At 33.2% G+C, this 19356-nt stretch overlaps 1 protein-coding gene across 2 annotated transcripts; it reads right to left on the bottom strand.

Annotated features, from left to right (window-relative positions):
* Nucleotides 1–1079: 1079 nt before the first annotated feature.
* Nucleotides 1080–1993, bottom strand: LOC108463400 (uncharacterized). 2 transcript variants are annotated; one of them, XM_017763346.2, is made up of 3 exons: nt 1784–1993; nt 1638–1696; nt 1080–1334 (listed from the first exon to the last, which is right to left on the bottom strand). In XM_017763346.2, exons 1-3 carry the CDS (start codon nt 1881–1883, stop codon nt 1179–1181), a joined length of 315 nt encoding a protein of 104 aa, XP_017618835.1. In that variant the 5' UTR covers nt 1884–1993; the 3' UTR covers nt 1080–1178. The 2 variants fall into 2 exon arrangements, with proteins under 2 accessions (XP_017618835.1, XP_017618834.1); XM_017763345.2 differs by having other exon boundaries at nt 1778–1993.
* Nucleotides 1994–19356: the final 17363 nt, after the last annotated feature.

Consider the following 19356-nt stretch of genomic DNA (forward strand, 5'->3'; position numbering starts at 1 on the left):
AAAGATTATATGAAGCAAATAAGCAAATAAGGTGTCAACTTAGTTTAATGTGAAATTTAAAAATTTATAATGTGAACATGGCTAAAATTCCTTTCTTTTTAAGATAAAACTTTGTAGTAGTAGTAGTATGATTTAAAGAAATTAAGAAGCAAATAAGTCAAAAATGATATAAGCATGTGTCAACTTAATTTAATGCCAAATGTAAAAAAAATATATAATGTGAATATAACTAAAGATTTTTGAACATGTGTCAGTTAAGTTTAATATAAAAAAATAAAATTTTAATTTTTAGATAAAACCTTGTAATACATATTTAAAGAATTTATGAAACAAATAACAAAAAAAAAAAAAAGGTATGAACATGTGTCTAACTTAGTTTGATGCCAAATGTAAGAAAAATTATAATGTGGATATGATTAAAAATTCCTTTTCCAGATAAAACTTGTCATATTTATATTTAAAAAATTATGATGCAAATAAGTCAAGGATACCAACATGTGTCAATTTAATTTAATGTCAAATGTAGACATTTTATAATTTAAACATTGATAAAAATTTCCTTATGAGCTCTAATCATATTAAAATATTTTTAGAATAATTATAATTCGATTGGGATAAAATAACATAATTTAATTAGAAAAAGAAACTCAATTTATGTTAGAACATGTCGCCACGTCGTTCGTCGTCGCAACATCAGGAAATTTCTCATTGTGACGTCGCCGACGACTTTGGTTTTGTGATACTGAAGTCCATGTTCGCGATATGAGTTGCGATGAGCGCTTGCAAATAGTCCAATAAATACGAAGGACACCCCACATTTTCATTAGATCTATCCAACAATAATTACATGCCTTACTATTTCAGAACAAAACATTTCCTTACTTAATTATAAGATATTAATATTAATATTAATATGAAAACTAATATTCTTTTACTTGTGAAAATAAATAGAGCCATTGTTGGACAGGAAGATTAACAAAGGAAATCGAGCCATTTGGTGGATAAAAAGATTTAAGAATATAAATTGAATTGAAGTGAAACTTAAGTTTTATAATTATGAGAGAAATGAGATATCTATATATAAAATAAGGAATTTATTTATTGCAATAACTAAAAAGTTACATATAAGATTATTTAGATTAAATATAAAAGTTTAGACTTTAGTTTTTTTTTTCTTTTCATGATTGGGGAGGAGGAGGAGCATGGGGATCATGCTTGGGGTCGGGACCAGGTGGTGGATAATCTGTTGTTTCTATTAGCATCCTTTCTTCATTGAATTTATGTCCTAAATATTCCTCAAACATTTCCTCAGCTTCACTTGATTTTTTCACATCCTGCAAAATATAATTATATACAACTTTAATCTAATTATTAAATTTACTTATATTCATCCTTGCAAAATTTATACGGATAGACAGACAATTGTCCAAAAATACAACAACTTTCAGCATTACTAGTATTATGTTCATCTTTTTGCTTAAAAAATAAAAATTGGTTCAAAAGCATCCTCTTTTATTTTAAGATTAATAATCTTTAATCAATTTTTTTTTAAATATGTCATTTTATTACTCCATTTGTGGAGTTTAGATATAAGATTATTTTATTATATATGTTTTTCTTTGTGAGTGAGAAATGACCTGAGCAAGTAAATTTCGTGCGGAAGAAAGGAGTAGTTCCTTATTTGAGTTGAGATTTCCTATATAAAAAAATATATCAAATAAATTAATTTTGTATAAATTAATTAATAAAAAATTAAAATTAAAAACTAAAATATTACCCTTACTTATAGCAGGAACAGTAGCACAAGAAATCAGAAGACAACATAAACCCAGAAAAAGTACCATAAGTATAACATTAAAACCTTTGTTCTCCATGCTAATCATAAACAACGACCTTACAACAATGAGAAAAGATAAAGAAATTTTGTGATGGCAAAGGAAAGCATTTGAGTTTTGGTAATTGGTTCTTTATATAGAGAGTGTTGGTACTTTCCTTGTTTGCTTTTTTTTTTTTTTTTTTATTTAAAAAAAGACTAGCTGGATTCATTTATGGAAAAGAATACAGCCAAAAAATACTAAACATCAAAAACAACCTAACTGAAAACCAATAAAATAATAATGACTAATAAAGAAGAAGAAAACAAAGAATGCAGTAATAAATAAAAACTATTGGCTTCCTTGTTGGCTTCCTAAACCACCCCAGTATTCACAACCCATTTCCCTTTTATTTCCTATTTGCTCCCTTAACCTTCGCATTTCTTTGGAGGAGACCCTTTTGGTTATTCGTCAATTCGTTTCACCGGCCAACTAATCTGTTCTCTTCCTCCATTTTCCCTCTCACGAACGCCGGTACTTCCCTCATCAGGTGACTCTGCTCCCTCCACTTTAAACGTTCATTGCTAAGACATGTGCAAGACTATTCCTCTCCCTTGTTGTGTATATAAGCAAATAGGTATGGAAAACTTCTCTCAACAATTTTATATCTTCCACGTACGTGCTTATAACAAAATCATCCACCTTACTTATTAAATTTTTTTTAATTATTGTGAGAGTGTCTCCTTAGATTTCGATATCTCGGAATCCCAGATCTAACCAAATTTGAATTCCTTAGAGAAATGTGAGTGCCTCCACAGCAAACGTTGATGGAACCTGCTTGTTTATAGTTACTCGTGACCCCACTATAGACCCATCGGGCCTTCGCACTAGTAACCTGTACAAAAATCCTTTGCATGCCATTTAAAAGTTGCATCAAAGTTGATAAGGATTAAGGTGGATGATTGCGGAAGACTGGATCATAAGATTTTCCAAGTCGCTGATTTGACTTAGGGCTCTAAACATTCAGAAAGAAACTTAGATCTTGATACCATCTGAAAAGCAATCAAATCAAAGTCAAATAAAATTATTAAATAAATAACTAAGATAAATAAAATAGAATAATAAATCAATGATTAGAACAATAAGGAAGAAAATAAAAAAAGATAGAACGTGGTATATAGATGTAACACCCCAAACCCGGCCCAGACGTTATGACCGGATCCGACATGCCACATCGAAGCGTTCAAAACATTTTATATTGTTGATCTAGAAAAAACTTACTTAGTGTTTTAAAAGATAATTTCATTATAGGTTAAAGTGAATGGAAGTCATGCACCGGTAGGAAACCGGAAAAGAGGTGGTGAGTCCATCTGATCGCTAAGTACCAAGCTCCTTCGGATCCAATCCTAGACATGCATACCGCCATTGCCACACCTTAACGTCATGGATATTTCTAGGAAACCGATTTTGATTAAGTCATTTTTAGGAAAAGTGATTAATTTTGGAAAATACTTTCATTGCAGAAGCTTTGCTTGTTGTCGTATTATTTTGAAATCAATTGTTGTTTTTGAAAACGCGCCCTAAAGCTTTCCAACTTCAACGGTTAAAATAAGTAATACTTATCTTAGTAACACATATTAACACCATCAAAAATAATTAAGCGGCCTTATTACATTTAAAAACCTAAAACTTCAAATGTAAAAAAAAGGATGTCCAGTTCACCAGAAGAAAATCAAACTTTCAGAACGGGTGGCCACTCCGAATTCCCTCACAGCTCCAAGCCCACTATGGTTGGGGATTACCTACGTGGATGAAAATAAAAGGGGTGAGTTTGGGGAAACTCAGTGTGTAAGGAAAACCCATTCAAAGCCCAAGTCACTCAAGCCCATTGGGCCTAAGCCCATTCAGTAATGCAGTGATCTTGGGCGAGCCCTTTTCAAATTATAATAAATGGGCCTTAGCCCCTTATTCAGATAACAGTATGGCCCATAGGCCCATTTCAAAAAACATGCAACATGCAAGCCCATTTGGGGAGACTACTCAACCCACCAACTACTACACTCCACCTGTACCAGCCATACACTCCATGTGGGGAATAGCTCAACCCACCCATTTAACACTCCACAGATTGCGACCTTGTCGCTTAGTTAACAGTAAATTGAGGCAAAGCCTCCAGTACGTGGACAAGCCACTTTCAGTACTTCCTGCGTCAATATCCCAATCCCATGCATCCGATAATAACAACATGGCATGCGGTAAATAACAATAGTCAAACATGCATGTAGGTCAATTTAACCCTAGGGGTATTTCGATAATTTATCTACTAGGGGTAAAACTATAAATTTTTCACTTTTAAAGGTATCTCAGTAATTTATCTATTTTAGGGTTTTTCATGCATATTCCTACTTTTCATGTACTACAGAATCATGTACCGAGGGTTCTTACCGAATTGGGCCTGTTGGCCCATCATTCCAATTTTGGCCCATTAAGCCCAAAAATATCGAGGGCACAGAAATCATGCACTTTGCAGTCCAAATTTTGCAGCTTACCAAAAATATTAATCGATTTACCTCACGAGCATTCGCACACTCGCAAATCTACAAAATACTGGTTTTCGGCATTTCGACTTTTCGACTTTTGCCGATCCAGACTAAGAAAGAGGGTGTTAGTTACACACCTGTTTGTGACGATATGCTGACAAGATCCACAAACGAACTGCCTACAATTGGATTACTAACACGTTAATCTAACTATTCAAATACGAACTACGTATTAACCCCTTACAATATTCAGCCAACCACACCTACAGATCATAGTAAGCTTATAAGAAATCAATAAGCAACTCATTAACAAATTTTTGTCAATGTTTACCACATAATCATAATTTCACTGCAAGCTATCTTCCTGAGCAATAGTTACTAAATCATTTATAACTGGAGCTACGAAACTCCAAATCAAGTGCCGTAAATTTTCCCTGAAAATAGACTCATATATCTTATATCCATAAAATTTTCAGAATTTTTGGTATGTCCAATCAATACCAGATTTTTCTTAAAGTTTCCCATGTTTCACTGTTTGACTAATCTGACCACTCTTTATTACGAATCAAATTTCTCATTGTACAGAATTCAAAATATGTTCTCGTTTATTCCATTTGAAACTAGACTCATTAAGCTTTAATTACATAATTTATGCAACTTCTAACTCATCTCCCACAATTTATGGTGATTTTCCAAAGTCACGTTACTGCTGCTGTCTCAAGCAGATTTATTACCAAATCACTCTTTCACACCTAACTTGCATGCTTGTTATTTAAACATGTATATCACCAATCAATCATCACATATCTATGATTTTACTTAAGTATAATCTCCATTTCATCATTTTAAAGCACAACATGTTAGCCGATTTTTCCCCTTAGCATCTAAGGCACATGCATGCTCATTTGTTTGGCTCAACTTCACCTATCTTCCATTTTTCATCAAAAGAACATGAAACAACAACCATTTCCTTCATTTTAATTCATGACTAAATGCTCACAACACAACTAAAACCAAAATATGCTTCAAGAGTTAAGGTAGAATCAAGAAGAACTCATGAACCTCAAAATAGAAGCAAGGTACCAAAACTTACCTTCAATTTTCTTCCCAAGTGACCGAACATTCAAGAGCTTTCTCCTCTCCTTTCTCTTCTCTAACTTTAGGCTATGATGAACAAAGATGGACAAAACTTTGTTCTTTTCACCCCCTTTTTTTTAATAAAATTTCATACTTCATCCATTTAATTCTTTAATACAAAAGACATGAAATGCCCATCATGGAACATTTACCTAACCCATTATCATGGAACATTTACCTAACCCATTATCATGGAATATTTACCTAATCCATTATCATGGAACATTTACCTAATCTATTATCATGGAACATTTACCTAACCCATTATCAATTTGTACCATGAATTATGGATATCAAGTGCTCATATTGTCTACAACAACATGATGGCTGGCCACTTCATGTAAAATGAGAGGTTTGTCATGCAAATCCTCCTATTTTGCACTCCTATTTATTTGGCCACTTCAATTTAGCCTATAGCATTTTCAAACATTTTCACATAGGTCCTATTTCATAATTTCACTCACAAATGACAAAATTAAAGCATGAAATTTTGCCAACATTCACAGAATTCCCGAAAATTGGGGCGTTACAATAGAAGTCCTAAGAAGCCTTGGAAATACGAATAATCCACAACCCCTTCAAGCAGTTCCAATTTCCCCTCCAAGACAGAAACTTGACAAGAAAAAATTTGAAAATGATCCCCATAATCTAAAATGATTGTTAAAACTCTTTTAAAAAAAACTCGAGAGAAATTATAATGTTAACGAGTTAAAAAATTCCTTTTAAATAAATCCTCATACTAATAATATATGATTTTAAAGATTTTACTGAAGCAAATAAGCAAAAAGGTGTCAACTTAGTTTAATGTGAAATTTTAAAAAAATTAATGTAAACATGCCTAAAAATTCCTTTTTAGATAAAACTTTGTTGTAATAGTAGTATGATTTAAAGAAATTAAGAAGCAAATAAGTAAAAATGATATAAACATGTGTCAACTTAATTTAATGCCAAATATAATGTGAATATAACCAAAGATTTTTTATAAAACATTATAATATAGTATAATATAAAGAATTTATTAACTAAATAAAACAAAAGGGTTTGAACATGTGTCAACTTAGTTTAATACCAAATGTAATGTCAACATAGTTAAAGAATTTTTTTATAAAACATTATAATATAATATAACTTATTAACCAAATAAGACAAAAGGGGTTTGAACATATGTCAACTAATTTAATGTCAAATGTAAAAGAAAAATTTAAAAATTTTATTTTGAGATAAAACCTAGTAATATATATTTAAAGAATTTGTGAATCAAATGACAAAAAAAAGAAAAGGAATGAACATATGTCAACTTAGTTTAACGCCAAATGTAAAAAAAGTTATAATATGAATATGACTAAAAGATTCCATTTTAAATAAAACTTGTCATATTTATATTTAAAAATTTATGATGCAAACAAGTCAAAAGGGTATCAACATGTGTCAATTTAGTTTAATGTCAGATGTAAACATTTTATACTTTTTGAATTTGTTAGTTTTGAAAATTTTGAATTTTTAACAAAATATTAATTTTTGTTAAAATTTTAAAAATTTTAAGAATTTTATATATTTTAGTTTTTTATTTTAAAAATAATTTTCATTTATTTAAATTCCTTTTTTATATAATTCATGTTAGCATGGTTAATATATTTGGAAAAGATGAAAGTTTTTGCGGTAAGATTTTTAATGTTAAGGTTCTCACCATTATGTTTGTACTCAGGGTTCTAATCGTCATGCTAATTATCGTCAGTGTTTCCATATCAATGGGTTCGACAAGGATCTCAACACATGGTTTTGGATTTGTGAAGGGTGGATAAATCTCAACAAGGTTTTCATTGCCATAGATCTATGTTCAATGAGTTCTAAGTTCACTACAATTGTAGCAACCCATACCTAATTCAATCATTGAGTCTGGATATGAGACGTCACATTCATTGCCCGCTCAACTCGAACAAATTTCTATTTCAATAGTCATTAAAAACATCAAACATTAACACATCGAAACAACACTTTCACAATAGTGAAAATCAATTTCAAGTCATTTAAAACGATTTAGAAACATATTAAAACAAGTTTTAGTTGTTTGGGGATGATTGGGACCAAGTTTAAGTCTTTGGGGATCAAAACAGGGTAAGGACCACATTCTATTATAATTGTACCGGTACAAGTGGGACTTGTGTCGATACATTGGTTGGTAATGTTCATTTTTTGCTATTGGCTTACTTCTTCCAATACATCTGACCATGTGTACCAAAACAAGTCTGTCAGAACCCAAAAATGACCTCTCAAGTCACCTAGTTTGGCTCAAAACATCACCATTTCATTTCTAAACATCATGGAACATTAAAAACATGTTCTAAACATCATTCAAGCATATTCAAACACAAAGTTATTAACATGATCATAACATTTCCAATTCAAACATCAAATTCACTAACTTGGCTTGCAAGTAACACTTGAACTTAGCATAAACATAGCAATATTATCATGTATACTATCATGTTCTCATATCTACATATTGACACACCTTTATACATATGTAATCATGCTTAAATTTAAAATTCATAGCCTTGAAAAAATCATAACATCAAAAGTGACTATAAAGCTAAGTTTTGACACTAGGTACATGCCAACTTAAACTTAAACATTCAACATATAATATATGTAACACCCCAAACCCGGCCCAGACGTTATGACCGAATCCGGCGTGTCACATTGAAGCGTTACTAAAAAAGTCATGTTTTATCTAAAGTATTTCTTAGTGTTTAAAGAATATCTTCGTTATAGATTAAAGTGAATAGAAGCTGTGCACCAGGTAGGATGCCAAAAAAGAGGAGGTGAGTCAATTAGACTGCTTAAGTACCCAGCTCTCCACGGATCCAATCCTAGACATGCACACAACCATTGCCACACTTTAATTGAGTGATTGTTCATAGAAAACCAATTCGTTTAAAACCATTTGAAAAGGTTATCAATTTTGAAAACGTTTTCGTTGCGGAAGCTTTGCTTTGTTTTCGCGATATTTTGAAATCAAGTAACCCTTTTAAAACGCGCCCTAGAGCTATTCAATTTCAAACAATTAAAACAATATCATATCTAAGCTAACAAAACATACTAAAAACAGTTAAAAATAATTAAAGCGGCCTTGTTACAATCCGAAATATAACTGAAAAATAACTTAAAGAACTACTAATTTAATTAAAAAACATCTACGTTGTCCACGTGGCCACCACGAATCCTACCACTCCAAGTCCCGGTTTAAGGCTCACCGCAAGGGTAAAAGGAAGGGTGAGTTTGGAAAAATCGATGTGTAAAGTATCCCAACCGAGCCCAAATCGGTTCAAGCTTTACTGGGCCTAAGCCCTATTCAGAAATCAGAGTTAACTGGGCCTTAGCCCATATCAATATTAATCTAGGCCGTAGCCCTATTACAAGTCGAGATATATTGGGCCTTGCCCATATTAACACAGTTGGGCCCATTTCAGTACAGTTGGCCCATAACAAAACAGTCTCATATAATTAATGCATGATAACCCCATCCAACCCTGCACTTGCCTCCGTCTATCCCTACACTTTCTGTGGGGAATAAATCACCCACGCCATCCCTACACTTATAGTGTTAGCACTAGTTGCGGCACTAACTATAATCCGCAGCAAAGCTGCTTATATCAGAATATGTGTCACAGCCATCAAAACAGGTTCTCCCTCCATAACAAAACCCAACCCCATGCAGTATGACATGTATGCAGAATATATATATAATTAACAAGGCATGCTTCAGGAAGACAGTCAGATTATAGCGTAAGAATAGTTATTTACCCTCGAGGGGCGTAATCATAAACTTACCCCTTTAAGGGTATTACGATAATTCTACCTTACAGAGGTATTTTAGTAATTTTATCAGTCTTTTTAGGGTTTCATGCTCATTACAATTATTAATGTGTCTTCAGAATACTTATCGGATGTTTTTACCGAAATAGGCCCGTTGCCTATTACCTAATTTCGGCCCATCGAAGCCCAAATTCACCGAGGTGCACGAAATTGCGCACTTTGCAATCTTACCGTTGAAGATACCAAAATTATCAATACAAACAATCCCACGAGCGCTTGCACGCTCGCAAGTTCTCGAAATGTCGGCTTTTCGGCATTTCGACTTTTCGGCTTTTGCCGATCTAGTCTACTAGTGGGTATCGTTTACACACCTGTTTTTCGATGAAACGTTGACGTGTTCCACACACGAGTTGCCTTTTCCGGAATATGGATTAGATCTAAATATAGTCGTTCCAATTATCCAAGCCCTCGATCAGTAGCCTTAAATCCACACTAGAGCAAAACAAATCAAATAACACCACTAAACCCTTTTAGTTTAGTCGACAGGCACCTTTTGCATATAGGGGTTTTCGGCTTTTCTTTAAATCCCGAAATAAAGGATGGAAATAAGATTTCAAATACTTACCACCAACGATGTACTTGTCAATAGCGTTTCTAACACTTCCCCAATCTCAGATCCACAGTGAATCCAATCTTAAAATGCGAGTGGAGAATAGAACTAGATATTAATTCCCGAATCACTATGACTTATGAAGGTTTCGTCTTTTAAGGGTAATAGGGTATCTTTAATCGAGAGAAAAAATGAGTAAAAAGAGAAGAGAAGAGTAGAAGAAGATAGGTTCGGTTCTTGATGAAGAAGAGATGAACAAGAAGGAAACAACTCATAAAAGCCCAAAATTAAAAGAATAGTTTCAGCACAATTCCTTCCTAACTTAAATTCTATGTTTTGCTTCTTAATTCTTGGCCAAATTCAATGTTTGAATTTCATTCAAACTCCTATCGATCAGCAGCCTTATCCACCACTTCATCATGCTGCTAAGAAGAGTTTCGGTCCAACTCTACTACTCTCCCTCACGCATGCAGCAAAAAGAGAGTCCTTCGCGTGCACAGCAGCTCAAACCTGGGTCCTCCAGGCACACCTCCACGCTACTGGCCACTGGGACGCAACCTTGTTTTCGATATAATACTGCCACAATAATTTATAACCCTTACCTGCTTCAGTTCTGGCCCGCTTTAAAAAAAATAAAACAGAATTTGCCCGTGCAAGGACTCGAACCTATGCCCTCTCTGGGTGCCCAACATGCTGCTGCCACTGAGCCACGGGTACTTCTTGTGCTCGATTATGCTCGCAACTCCTCTTAACCCCTATTTTAACTGCAACCTGAATACTAAAAAAAAAACAACCATTTGCGCGCGCCATGCCTTGAACCCAGGCACCTCCCACGCCCTCCTAGCGTGCTTAGTCACTAGGCCAGGTGCTTGTCTATGCTAAAACTCAGCCCAAATTATTAATAAGGCCTACTGCCCAGATTCCCTAAGGTAGCATAAAATTTAATTTTTTTTTTGCTAGAGTCTTGAATCAAACCCAAGCTTTTTCCCACACTATAAATCCATTGTAATTCACTTAGATCCTACACAAAATAATCAATAACAATATTGATAATAATTTCTCGTAAAATGTTAAAACATCAATAATTCTATCTCGGGCCATCTTCTACTTCAACTCAGACTCCAAACTCAATATTTCTAGGCCTAATTTTTGAGGCGTTACAACTCTACCCCCTTAAAAAAATTTCATCCTCGAAATTTTCCATCCAGCTATCAGTTGTCTAATACCGACTATTGCACTATGCTACCAACAAGCAAGACTCGATTAAAAATAATTCTTAGTACTACCCAGAACATCTAATTACCAAAGTAAAGAAACATTTATCTAGCACGCATACAACTCGAAACACACACTTAAATAGAATAAGCTCGGCAATCCTAAGCTCGATGCTCCTTGGACCCACATCTAAAGCATGCTCTTGTTTTCCTATAGCATTCACCCGGATGACGCCCGTTGCAGTTCTTGCAGGTTGGAAAGTTTGGTCATGTCTTAACATGTTTCACAAAATGAGGCTCGGTCTTCTGAGAACTAGAATCCTTCCTCTTCTTACACTCCAAGCACCCTGCTTGAAGCGTTTCCCTAATTTCCTTAACCTTGGTCTCCAATACTTCTTCTACCACTTTCCTTACTAACTCGGCCAGTGCCTCAATCCCAAGCTCCGAGTTACCGCTATTCGAAGTTGGCAGACTTCGCTTACCCTCAGAACCCGTATCAACACTCTACATTATTAGCATGCATAACAATAACTACCAAGATCTCGATTCAAAAATTTCAGTATTTATACAGATGTCCTATGCATAAAGAGTATTTCAAAGTTCTTGTTTTCACAGTATCGTATCCTAGCTACAGACTCGGTCTTCTAAAGTTTTCAGTTTTCCCTACTGTCTCAGTTTCTATAGTTTCAGTATTCTAGGGTTTTTAGTATTGCCTAGCTAGTGTCATGATATGGTCTCAATTCTATCTACAGTAATATCTTAATACAATGTAGTATGAGTAACAGAAATACTTACATACTTGGTGCCGGAGATTCAATATGCCACTTCTTCAGTTATCAAATTTCAGAAACCTAGAAAAACGTAAACTATTTTAAGATTGAATTCTTAAAACATGTATACCTTGTAAAATATCTTTGAAAAGACTTTCCAAAACCATTTCCAAAATACCCTTACTAGGCCTAGGTTTAGCAAAATTTTTCGAAAAAGCTTTTCGAACCCGATTCACAGTCGAGTTGTTGCAACCTGACTCTGATACCACTAAATGTAACACCCCAAACCCGGCCCAGACGTTATGACCCAATTCGGCGTGTCACATTGAAGCGTTACTAGAAAATTCATGTTTTGTCTAAAGTCTTTCTTAGTGTTTAAAGAATATCTTCGTTATAGATTAAAGTGAATAGAAGCTGTGCACTAGGTAGGATGCCAGAAAAGAGGAGGTGTGTCAATTAGATTGCTTAAGTAGTTCTCCACGGATCCAATCCCAGACATACACACAACTATTGCCACACTTTAACTGAGTGATTGTTCATGGAAAACCAATTTGTCGAAAACCATTTGAAAAGCTTATTACTTTTGAAACATTGAGTAAGGTTTTCGGCTTTTCTTTAAATCCCAAAATAAAGAATGGAAATAAGATTCCTAGTACTTACCACCAACGATGTACTTGTCAAGAGCGTTTCCAACACTTCCCCAATCTCAGATCCACAGTGAATCCACTATTAAAATGCGAGTAGAGAATAGAACTAGATATTAGTTCCCGAATCACTATTACTTATGAAAGTTTCGACTTTTAAGGGTAATAGGCTATCTTTAATCGAGAGAAAAACTGAGTAAAAAGAGAAGAGAAGAGTAGAAGAAGATAGGTTTGGTTCTTGATGAAGAAGAGATGAACAAGAAGGAAACAACTCATAAAAGCCCAAAATTAAAAAAATAGTTTTGGCACAATTCCTTTCTGACTTAAATTCCATGTTTTGCCCCTTAATTCTTAGCCAAATTCAATGTTTGAATTTCATTCAAACTCCTAACCGATTAGCAGCCTTATCCACCACTTCATCATGCTACTAAGAAAAGTTTCGGTCCAACTCTATTACTCTCCCTCATGCATGCAGCAAAAAGAGAGTCCTTCGCGTGCATAGCAGCTCGAACCTGGGTCGTCCAGGCACACCCCACGCTGCTGGCCACTAGGACGCAACCTTGTTTTCGATATAATACTGCCATAATAATTTATAACCCTTACCTGCTTCAGTTCTGGCCCACTTTAAAAAAAATAAAACAGAATTCGCCTGCGCAAGGACTCGAACCTGCGCCCTCTCTGGGTGCCCAGTACGCTGCTGCCACTGCACCACAGGCATTCCTTGTGTTGGATTATGCTCGCAACTCCTCTTAACCCCTATTTTAACCGCAACCTGAATACTAAAAAAAAAAACCATTTGCACACGCCATGCCTTGAACCCAGGCACCTCCCACGCCCTCCTAGCGTGCTTAGTCACTGGGCCAGGTGCTTGTCTGTGCTAAAGCTCAGCCCAAATTATTAATAAGGCCTACTGCCCAGATTCCCTAAGGTAGCATAAAATTTAAATTTTTTTTTTACTAGAGTCTTGAATCGAACCCAAGCCTTTTCCCACACTATAAATCCATCATAATTCACTTAGATCCTACACAAAATAATTAATAACAATATTGATAATAATTTCCCGTAAAAAGTTAAAACATTAATAATTCTATCTCGGGCCATCTTCTACCCGAACTCGGACTCCAAACCCAATATTTCTAGGCCCAATTTTTGGGGCGTTACAATATAAATATTGCTAAGCTAAAAATTGAGTTTTGGATGCCGCCAACCTTCTCGAATCCACGAGACCTAATAGGTACTTGCACAAAAAAAAAATTTCGCACGCTGAGTACAAAAGCTTAATGCTACTAACCATAATTTGATTAGACTACCTAACATAGAAAAAATATAAACATGCTAATTGTAACAGTCTGATTTAGACCCTAATCAGAACGGTGATTTCGGGACCACGAATCCGAGTAAAAAAATATTTAAATATTATTTTTCGTGTTTATTATAAGTGAATTTGCATGTGTGAAAGTTTCTATGAAAATTTGATTGTTTGTGTGCTTAATTAAATAAAAGGGCTTAATCGCGTAAATTAAAAAATTGATGGTTAAAAGCTTAAGTGCCAAATTGTAAATGGCTTTGTAAGTTGAAGCATTTATGTTGCAAATAGTCTTTTAGACTATTGATGGCTGAATGTACCCTTATTATGCATGTTTATGTTATTAATTTTACAAGGTTAAATAAGTAAATAAATAATATGTAATAATAACATAAAACATAAAAAAAATAAGACAAAAGTGTTAATACACTTTGCATGACCGAAACTCAAAGAAAATAAAGCTTTAGAAAGTTTCAAGAATTTGGCACTTTGGAAGTTTGATTAAAGGTTAGTTTTCGTTCGATTTTTGATAATTTTTACGTTTTTGAGATCGTTGTTTCGAGTACTATCCGACCCATGCTTAAATTTCTGATTTTGATGCATGTTTTGAGTTATGCCATTGAAGAATATTTGTGTTTTATGATATTTTATGATGAAATATTAAAGATATGTTTTAGATTAATATGTTTTGTATTGGAGTTTTTGAAGATTTTTGAGTAATTAGGACTAAATTGCAAAAATAATAAATTAAGGGACTAAAATGAAAAATAAATGAAATGTGTGTATTTATATGTGTTAGATGAACATTCGGCCTAAGCATAATGAATGGAGATTTTGTGTATTTTGTGTTTTATGCAATTAGGACTAATTTGTAAAAGTGTGAAATATCAAGGGTAGAATGGTAATTTACCTATTTTAGTGTCGTTGGATTAAATTGAATGAAATTTTGTTTAAATGAGGTTAATTTGGAATTATATAGATCAAGAACAAAAGAAATTGAACTTGGATCGGGGAAAAGCAAAAATAGTCGAAACCGATTTATAACGTTCGTCGATATCCGAGGTAAGTCTTTAAGCAATTAAAAATTGTTTATTTTGAATATAAAATGGTTTTCTATGATGATTCGAGTTTTATAGTTGTATGGTAGAGTAGCCGAATGTGGCTTAACTTAGAATTAATGTGGTTGAGTTTTATTCGACTGAGTTAAAACTTCTGAAAGTTTGTATGAAATATTTGAACGATTTGATATATGGACTGTTTCTGAAATGATTTTATAATAGTGATATTCAGGCTTTGAGCCTAGCAAGCTATGTGCTGGTGAATTTGATCGGGCTTTATGCCTAGCAGGCTTAATGCTGGTGAAGAATATCAGACCTTGAGTCTAGCAGGCCTTGTGCCGGTGTGTGTTTCAGGCTTATGCCTAGCAGGTTTTATACTGGTGATTTATTTTCAAGCCTATGCCTATAAGACTTCACATTGATGTGGAAATTAAGCAAGTAAGTTGATCTAAATGATCTTGTATATTCGGCCATATAGGCATGTACTTATATGATGATATATTTTATATTGTAAATTCGGCAAAATGAGTGATGTTGGTATAGGAAGTGAAGAATGTAAGTAGATATGAGAAGTATGTTTCGGTTATATATATATATATATATATATATATATGAAGTTGAGTTTGATTCATGAGTGTATATATATATATTTGAATGTAAGCATACTTGGTATAATGTTATTTTGGGAATGAAAAGTTGAATGATATAATGCTAAATGAGAAATATTAGCATTCGGCCAAGGTAACTTATTTGTATTTATATATAACATTAATGATACAATTCGGCTTGTTTGAAATGTTTTGATTATTTATTTGAGTTATTTAAATTATTTAAGGCTTACTAAGATAAGTTAGCTTACTCTGTGTGTTTCTGCTACTCTGTTTTATAGATTTTGGTTGTAAGTTACGAGCTCGGGGGTTGTCATCGAAGTCATCCACACTATCATGAACCTTCAGTACTTTTTGAAGTCTATTTTTGAACTTGTGTGGCATGTATAGGCTGGTTTTGGAGTTAGTTATTTTGGAAATGAATATATATACAAGCCATGCGAAAATGGCTAAATTCTTAAGTTGGTTTTGGTTGGTGATTTTGGATGTGGTTTGGTTGATTCGGCTAAATTGTATACATATATATGTACTATGTTTGGCTTGTTTTATTAAGGCTAGGTATGTGTTTTGATCATAAGGTAAATTTGTATGTTAGTTGGGTTAGGTCATTTCATATGTTAGTTGAATGATACGCATGTTATATGTATGTGAGGTGTTGGATATGTACATGGTAATATGGTTAAATTATTTTGGCAAAGTGATATTATAAGTGAAGAATTTATAACCGTTTTTATCATGGATATTAGTTGTGTTTAGTAATGTGCTATAAGGCTTTAATTGTTTGTTTAGAAATGAAGGCCGAATATATATACAAGTAGTTAAATTTATTTGTTTGGTTAGGTTTGGATATATGATTTAAGTGAAAGTTATCAATGGTCATTAATGTTCATAAATAAGTATATTATGTCCTTGTATATTGATATATGTTTATATATTTAAAATAGATGTATAGTTGAAAGTGATGTCATGATAAATTCGACAAAATTTGGATAAATTGAGAAGTATTTATATATGTGCTTATGTCATGGTTGTAAATGTTTGAATTGGATTTTGACTTCATGGTTTATTTGTTAGTCAAATTGATGATAGGGAAACGGTAATGTTTAAACAAGCTTTAAACTCAATTAGTTAACCATTTAGGTTATAAATCAACTTAGTCATAGAATGAAAATGCATTTTGTGCCGATTATGATATGGTCAAAATGATATGTATCTTGATTTGTTTGATTTACATGACTCATGTATGAAATAATGGAATGTAATAATTATAATAGCTTGAATATGCGCATATGCTTATGTGGTAAAATGATATAATTAATATTTTGCTTATGAGTTATGTGACTACATATATGTTCTTATTAACACTGTTGTATATAAATCCCTGGGTTTATTTGTAACATTGAATCGTTGTATGGTAATTAAGTTATACAAATTTTTATTAGATGTTTAATAATAGAAGTGGATCTGAGTTATATTTTGATCGGTAATACCTCATAACCCTATTCCGGCAACGGATGTGGGTTACGAGTGTTACACTAATCACTTACTAAATTGTACCATCTAAGAAAGTTAACAAGGTAATTCAATATAATATGTCGATCATTACTTAATATTCAATATTATAGCTATCAAGTTATTTCTGATACAATCATATGATTCATAATTCAATTATACTTTATATACATATATATAATAGTACATCCAAAAAGCTTTTCAATACAATCATACTTGTTACTAATTTGCTCAAGACATATCACCATCTATATCTAAATCACATATGTAAGTATGTAACATTTTCATATCCTTCTACGTATCAAATTTTCAAGTCTATAATGCATATAACATTTTCACATTTATATTCATGTCTCATGTTTATTTCTCTTATGCTACCTTATGAATCTATCTTTTGGTTTAAGTCTTACATATCTACTTATCAATATTCCTTTCAACATTTACTTTATTAGAATTAAAATTTTACATTCATAACAATCAATATCAATGCTATCCCATTATCATTTATAGCTTTTGACACTTTTAAATATTTTTCATATATCATTTTCACCAAATTGAGTTATATTAACTCGTTTCATAGAATAATCAACCTATAGGGCTCAAAATATCCAATTCACATGATTGTTCACATGCTATCATTCAATATACTAATATTTATATTCAAATAATTAAATCAAGCATAAGTTATTTATTTCACATTATAATTAGCATAATCAATCACATAAATACATAGTTTTTGGTCCCTATTAATCGAACATGAAATCAAGATGGATAGATGGATCATCTTACTATGACACCAATAGAATTTTTTGCATGTGCATCATTGGTACATGTGAAGTAATTTGCTTTGTGCCTCATCTGTATAAGTCGAAGTAATGTGTGTTTCGCACCTCATTGGTACATCTGAGATAATATGGGCTTTGAGCCTTATAGGTGAAAATCAAAGTAATATGTGCTTCCAACCTCAGGTACTTTTGACATACACCTCTTTTTTTCTTTGTTTTGGGGAGAATATAAAATTGACCATTTAAAATGTGTAGCTAAGGGAGTACTTACCGGTTTTGAGTCTTGCATATCAAATCGCTAAAGGATATTCTTGATTTACCTTTTTAGTGATAAAAATAATTTTTTTTGGAATGTTTATCCCTTGAAATTTTCATCCCCAAAATTTTCTTTGCTACACCTAAATCCTTCATCTCAAACTTAGAGTTAAGCATGATTTTAAGTCTTTCAAATTCTAATGGATCATTAGCCGCAATAAACATATCGTCAACATAAAGCAACAAATATATGAATGGACAATCATCAAGGCATTGTAAATATACACAATTGTCATACTTACTTCGTGAAAAACCAATACTTAACATGAAGGAGTCAGACTTTTTGTATCACTGCCGATGAGACTACTTCAGACTATACAATCATTTTCTAATAATGCAAACATGATCTTCCTTACCTTTAGTTCTAAAGCCTTCCGGTTGTCATAAGTATATGTCTTCCTCAAGGTCACCATGAAGGAAAGTAGTCATTATATCTAACTGCTCCAACCTGAGATTGTTTAATGCAACAAGAGCCAAAAATGCTCAATAGACATATATTTCACAATTGGAGAGAAAAAATAATAAAATCAACTCACTCCACTTAACTGTAGCCCTTTGCAACCAATCTTGCTTTGTACCTAGTTTCGTTGAACCCGAACCTTCCTTCTTCTTAAACACCCATTTGCAACCAACTATTTTCTTACTGATGGGTGGTTTTACTAGCTTCCATGTCTTATTTCCAAGTCTTATTCTTTTAAAGTCATTCCATCTCTTTCTCCTAGCAATGATCCATTTGCTAAAATCAAAGGCCTCAATTGCCTTGGAATAGCACGAAGGATCGGTCAAATCTAAGCTCTTTGCAACATTTAGAACATATGCCACTAGGTTTCCTTCATAGTACTTCTGTGATGGTTAGATTTCTCACTTTTCCTATCATGAACCAACTTACAATTAGTTAATTGAGATGATGAAGGTACCTGAGGGTTGGATGAAGTCCCAAGCTGATCCGAAACTTTTTCAATTTCACAAGAACCAGAAATTCATCAAGTCGTCACGATGTCACTTTCTTCCTCATTAAGACAACGACCTTATTCATTGTGACATTGTGACGAGGCTTTTCATGTCTTTATGATGTCACTCCCTATTTTAGCTTTTGACTTCACAATGCTTGAGACACTATGATTTGTTGTGTCTTTAAAAGTAAATGACCTTTTTTTCTGATCAAAACATGGTAGATTCATCGAATGTGACATCTCTGCTAATGATAGTTTTGTTGGTTTCTAGACA

This window comes from Gossypium arboreum, chromosome 13, assembly GCF_025698485.1.
Source record: "Gossypium arboreum isolate Shixiya-1 chromosome 13, ASM2569848v2, whole genome shotgun sequence".
NCBI classification, from domain to species: domain Eukaryota; kingdom Viridiplantae; phylum Streptophyta; class Magnoliopsida; order Malvales; family Malvaceae; genus Gossypium; species Gossypium arboreum.

Bases quoted from the DNA above. Each gene is read 5' to 3' on its own strand.
- LOC108463400 (XM_017763345.2), bottom strand. From the start codon at position 1,883: ATGATTAGCATGGAGAACAAAGGTTTTAATGTTATACTTATGGTACTT. The intron at 1,697-1,777 runs GTAATATTTTAG...TTTTTTATATAG, and splicing joins TGTTCCTGCTATAAGTAAGG to GAAATCTCAACTCAAATAAG. The intron at 1,335-1,637 runs GTCATTTCTCAC...TATATTTTGCAG, and splicing joins CACGAAATTTACTTGCTCAG to GATGTGAAAAAATCAAGTGA.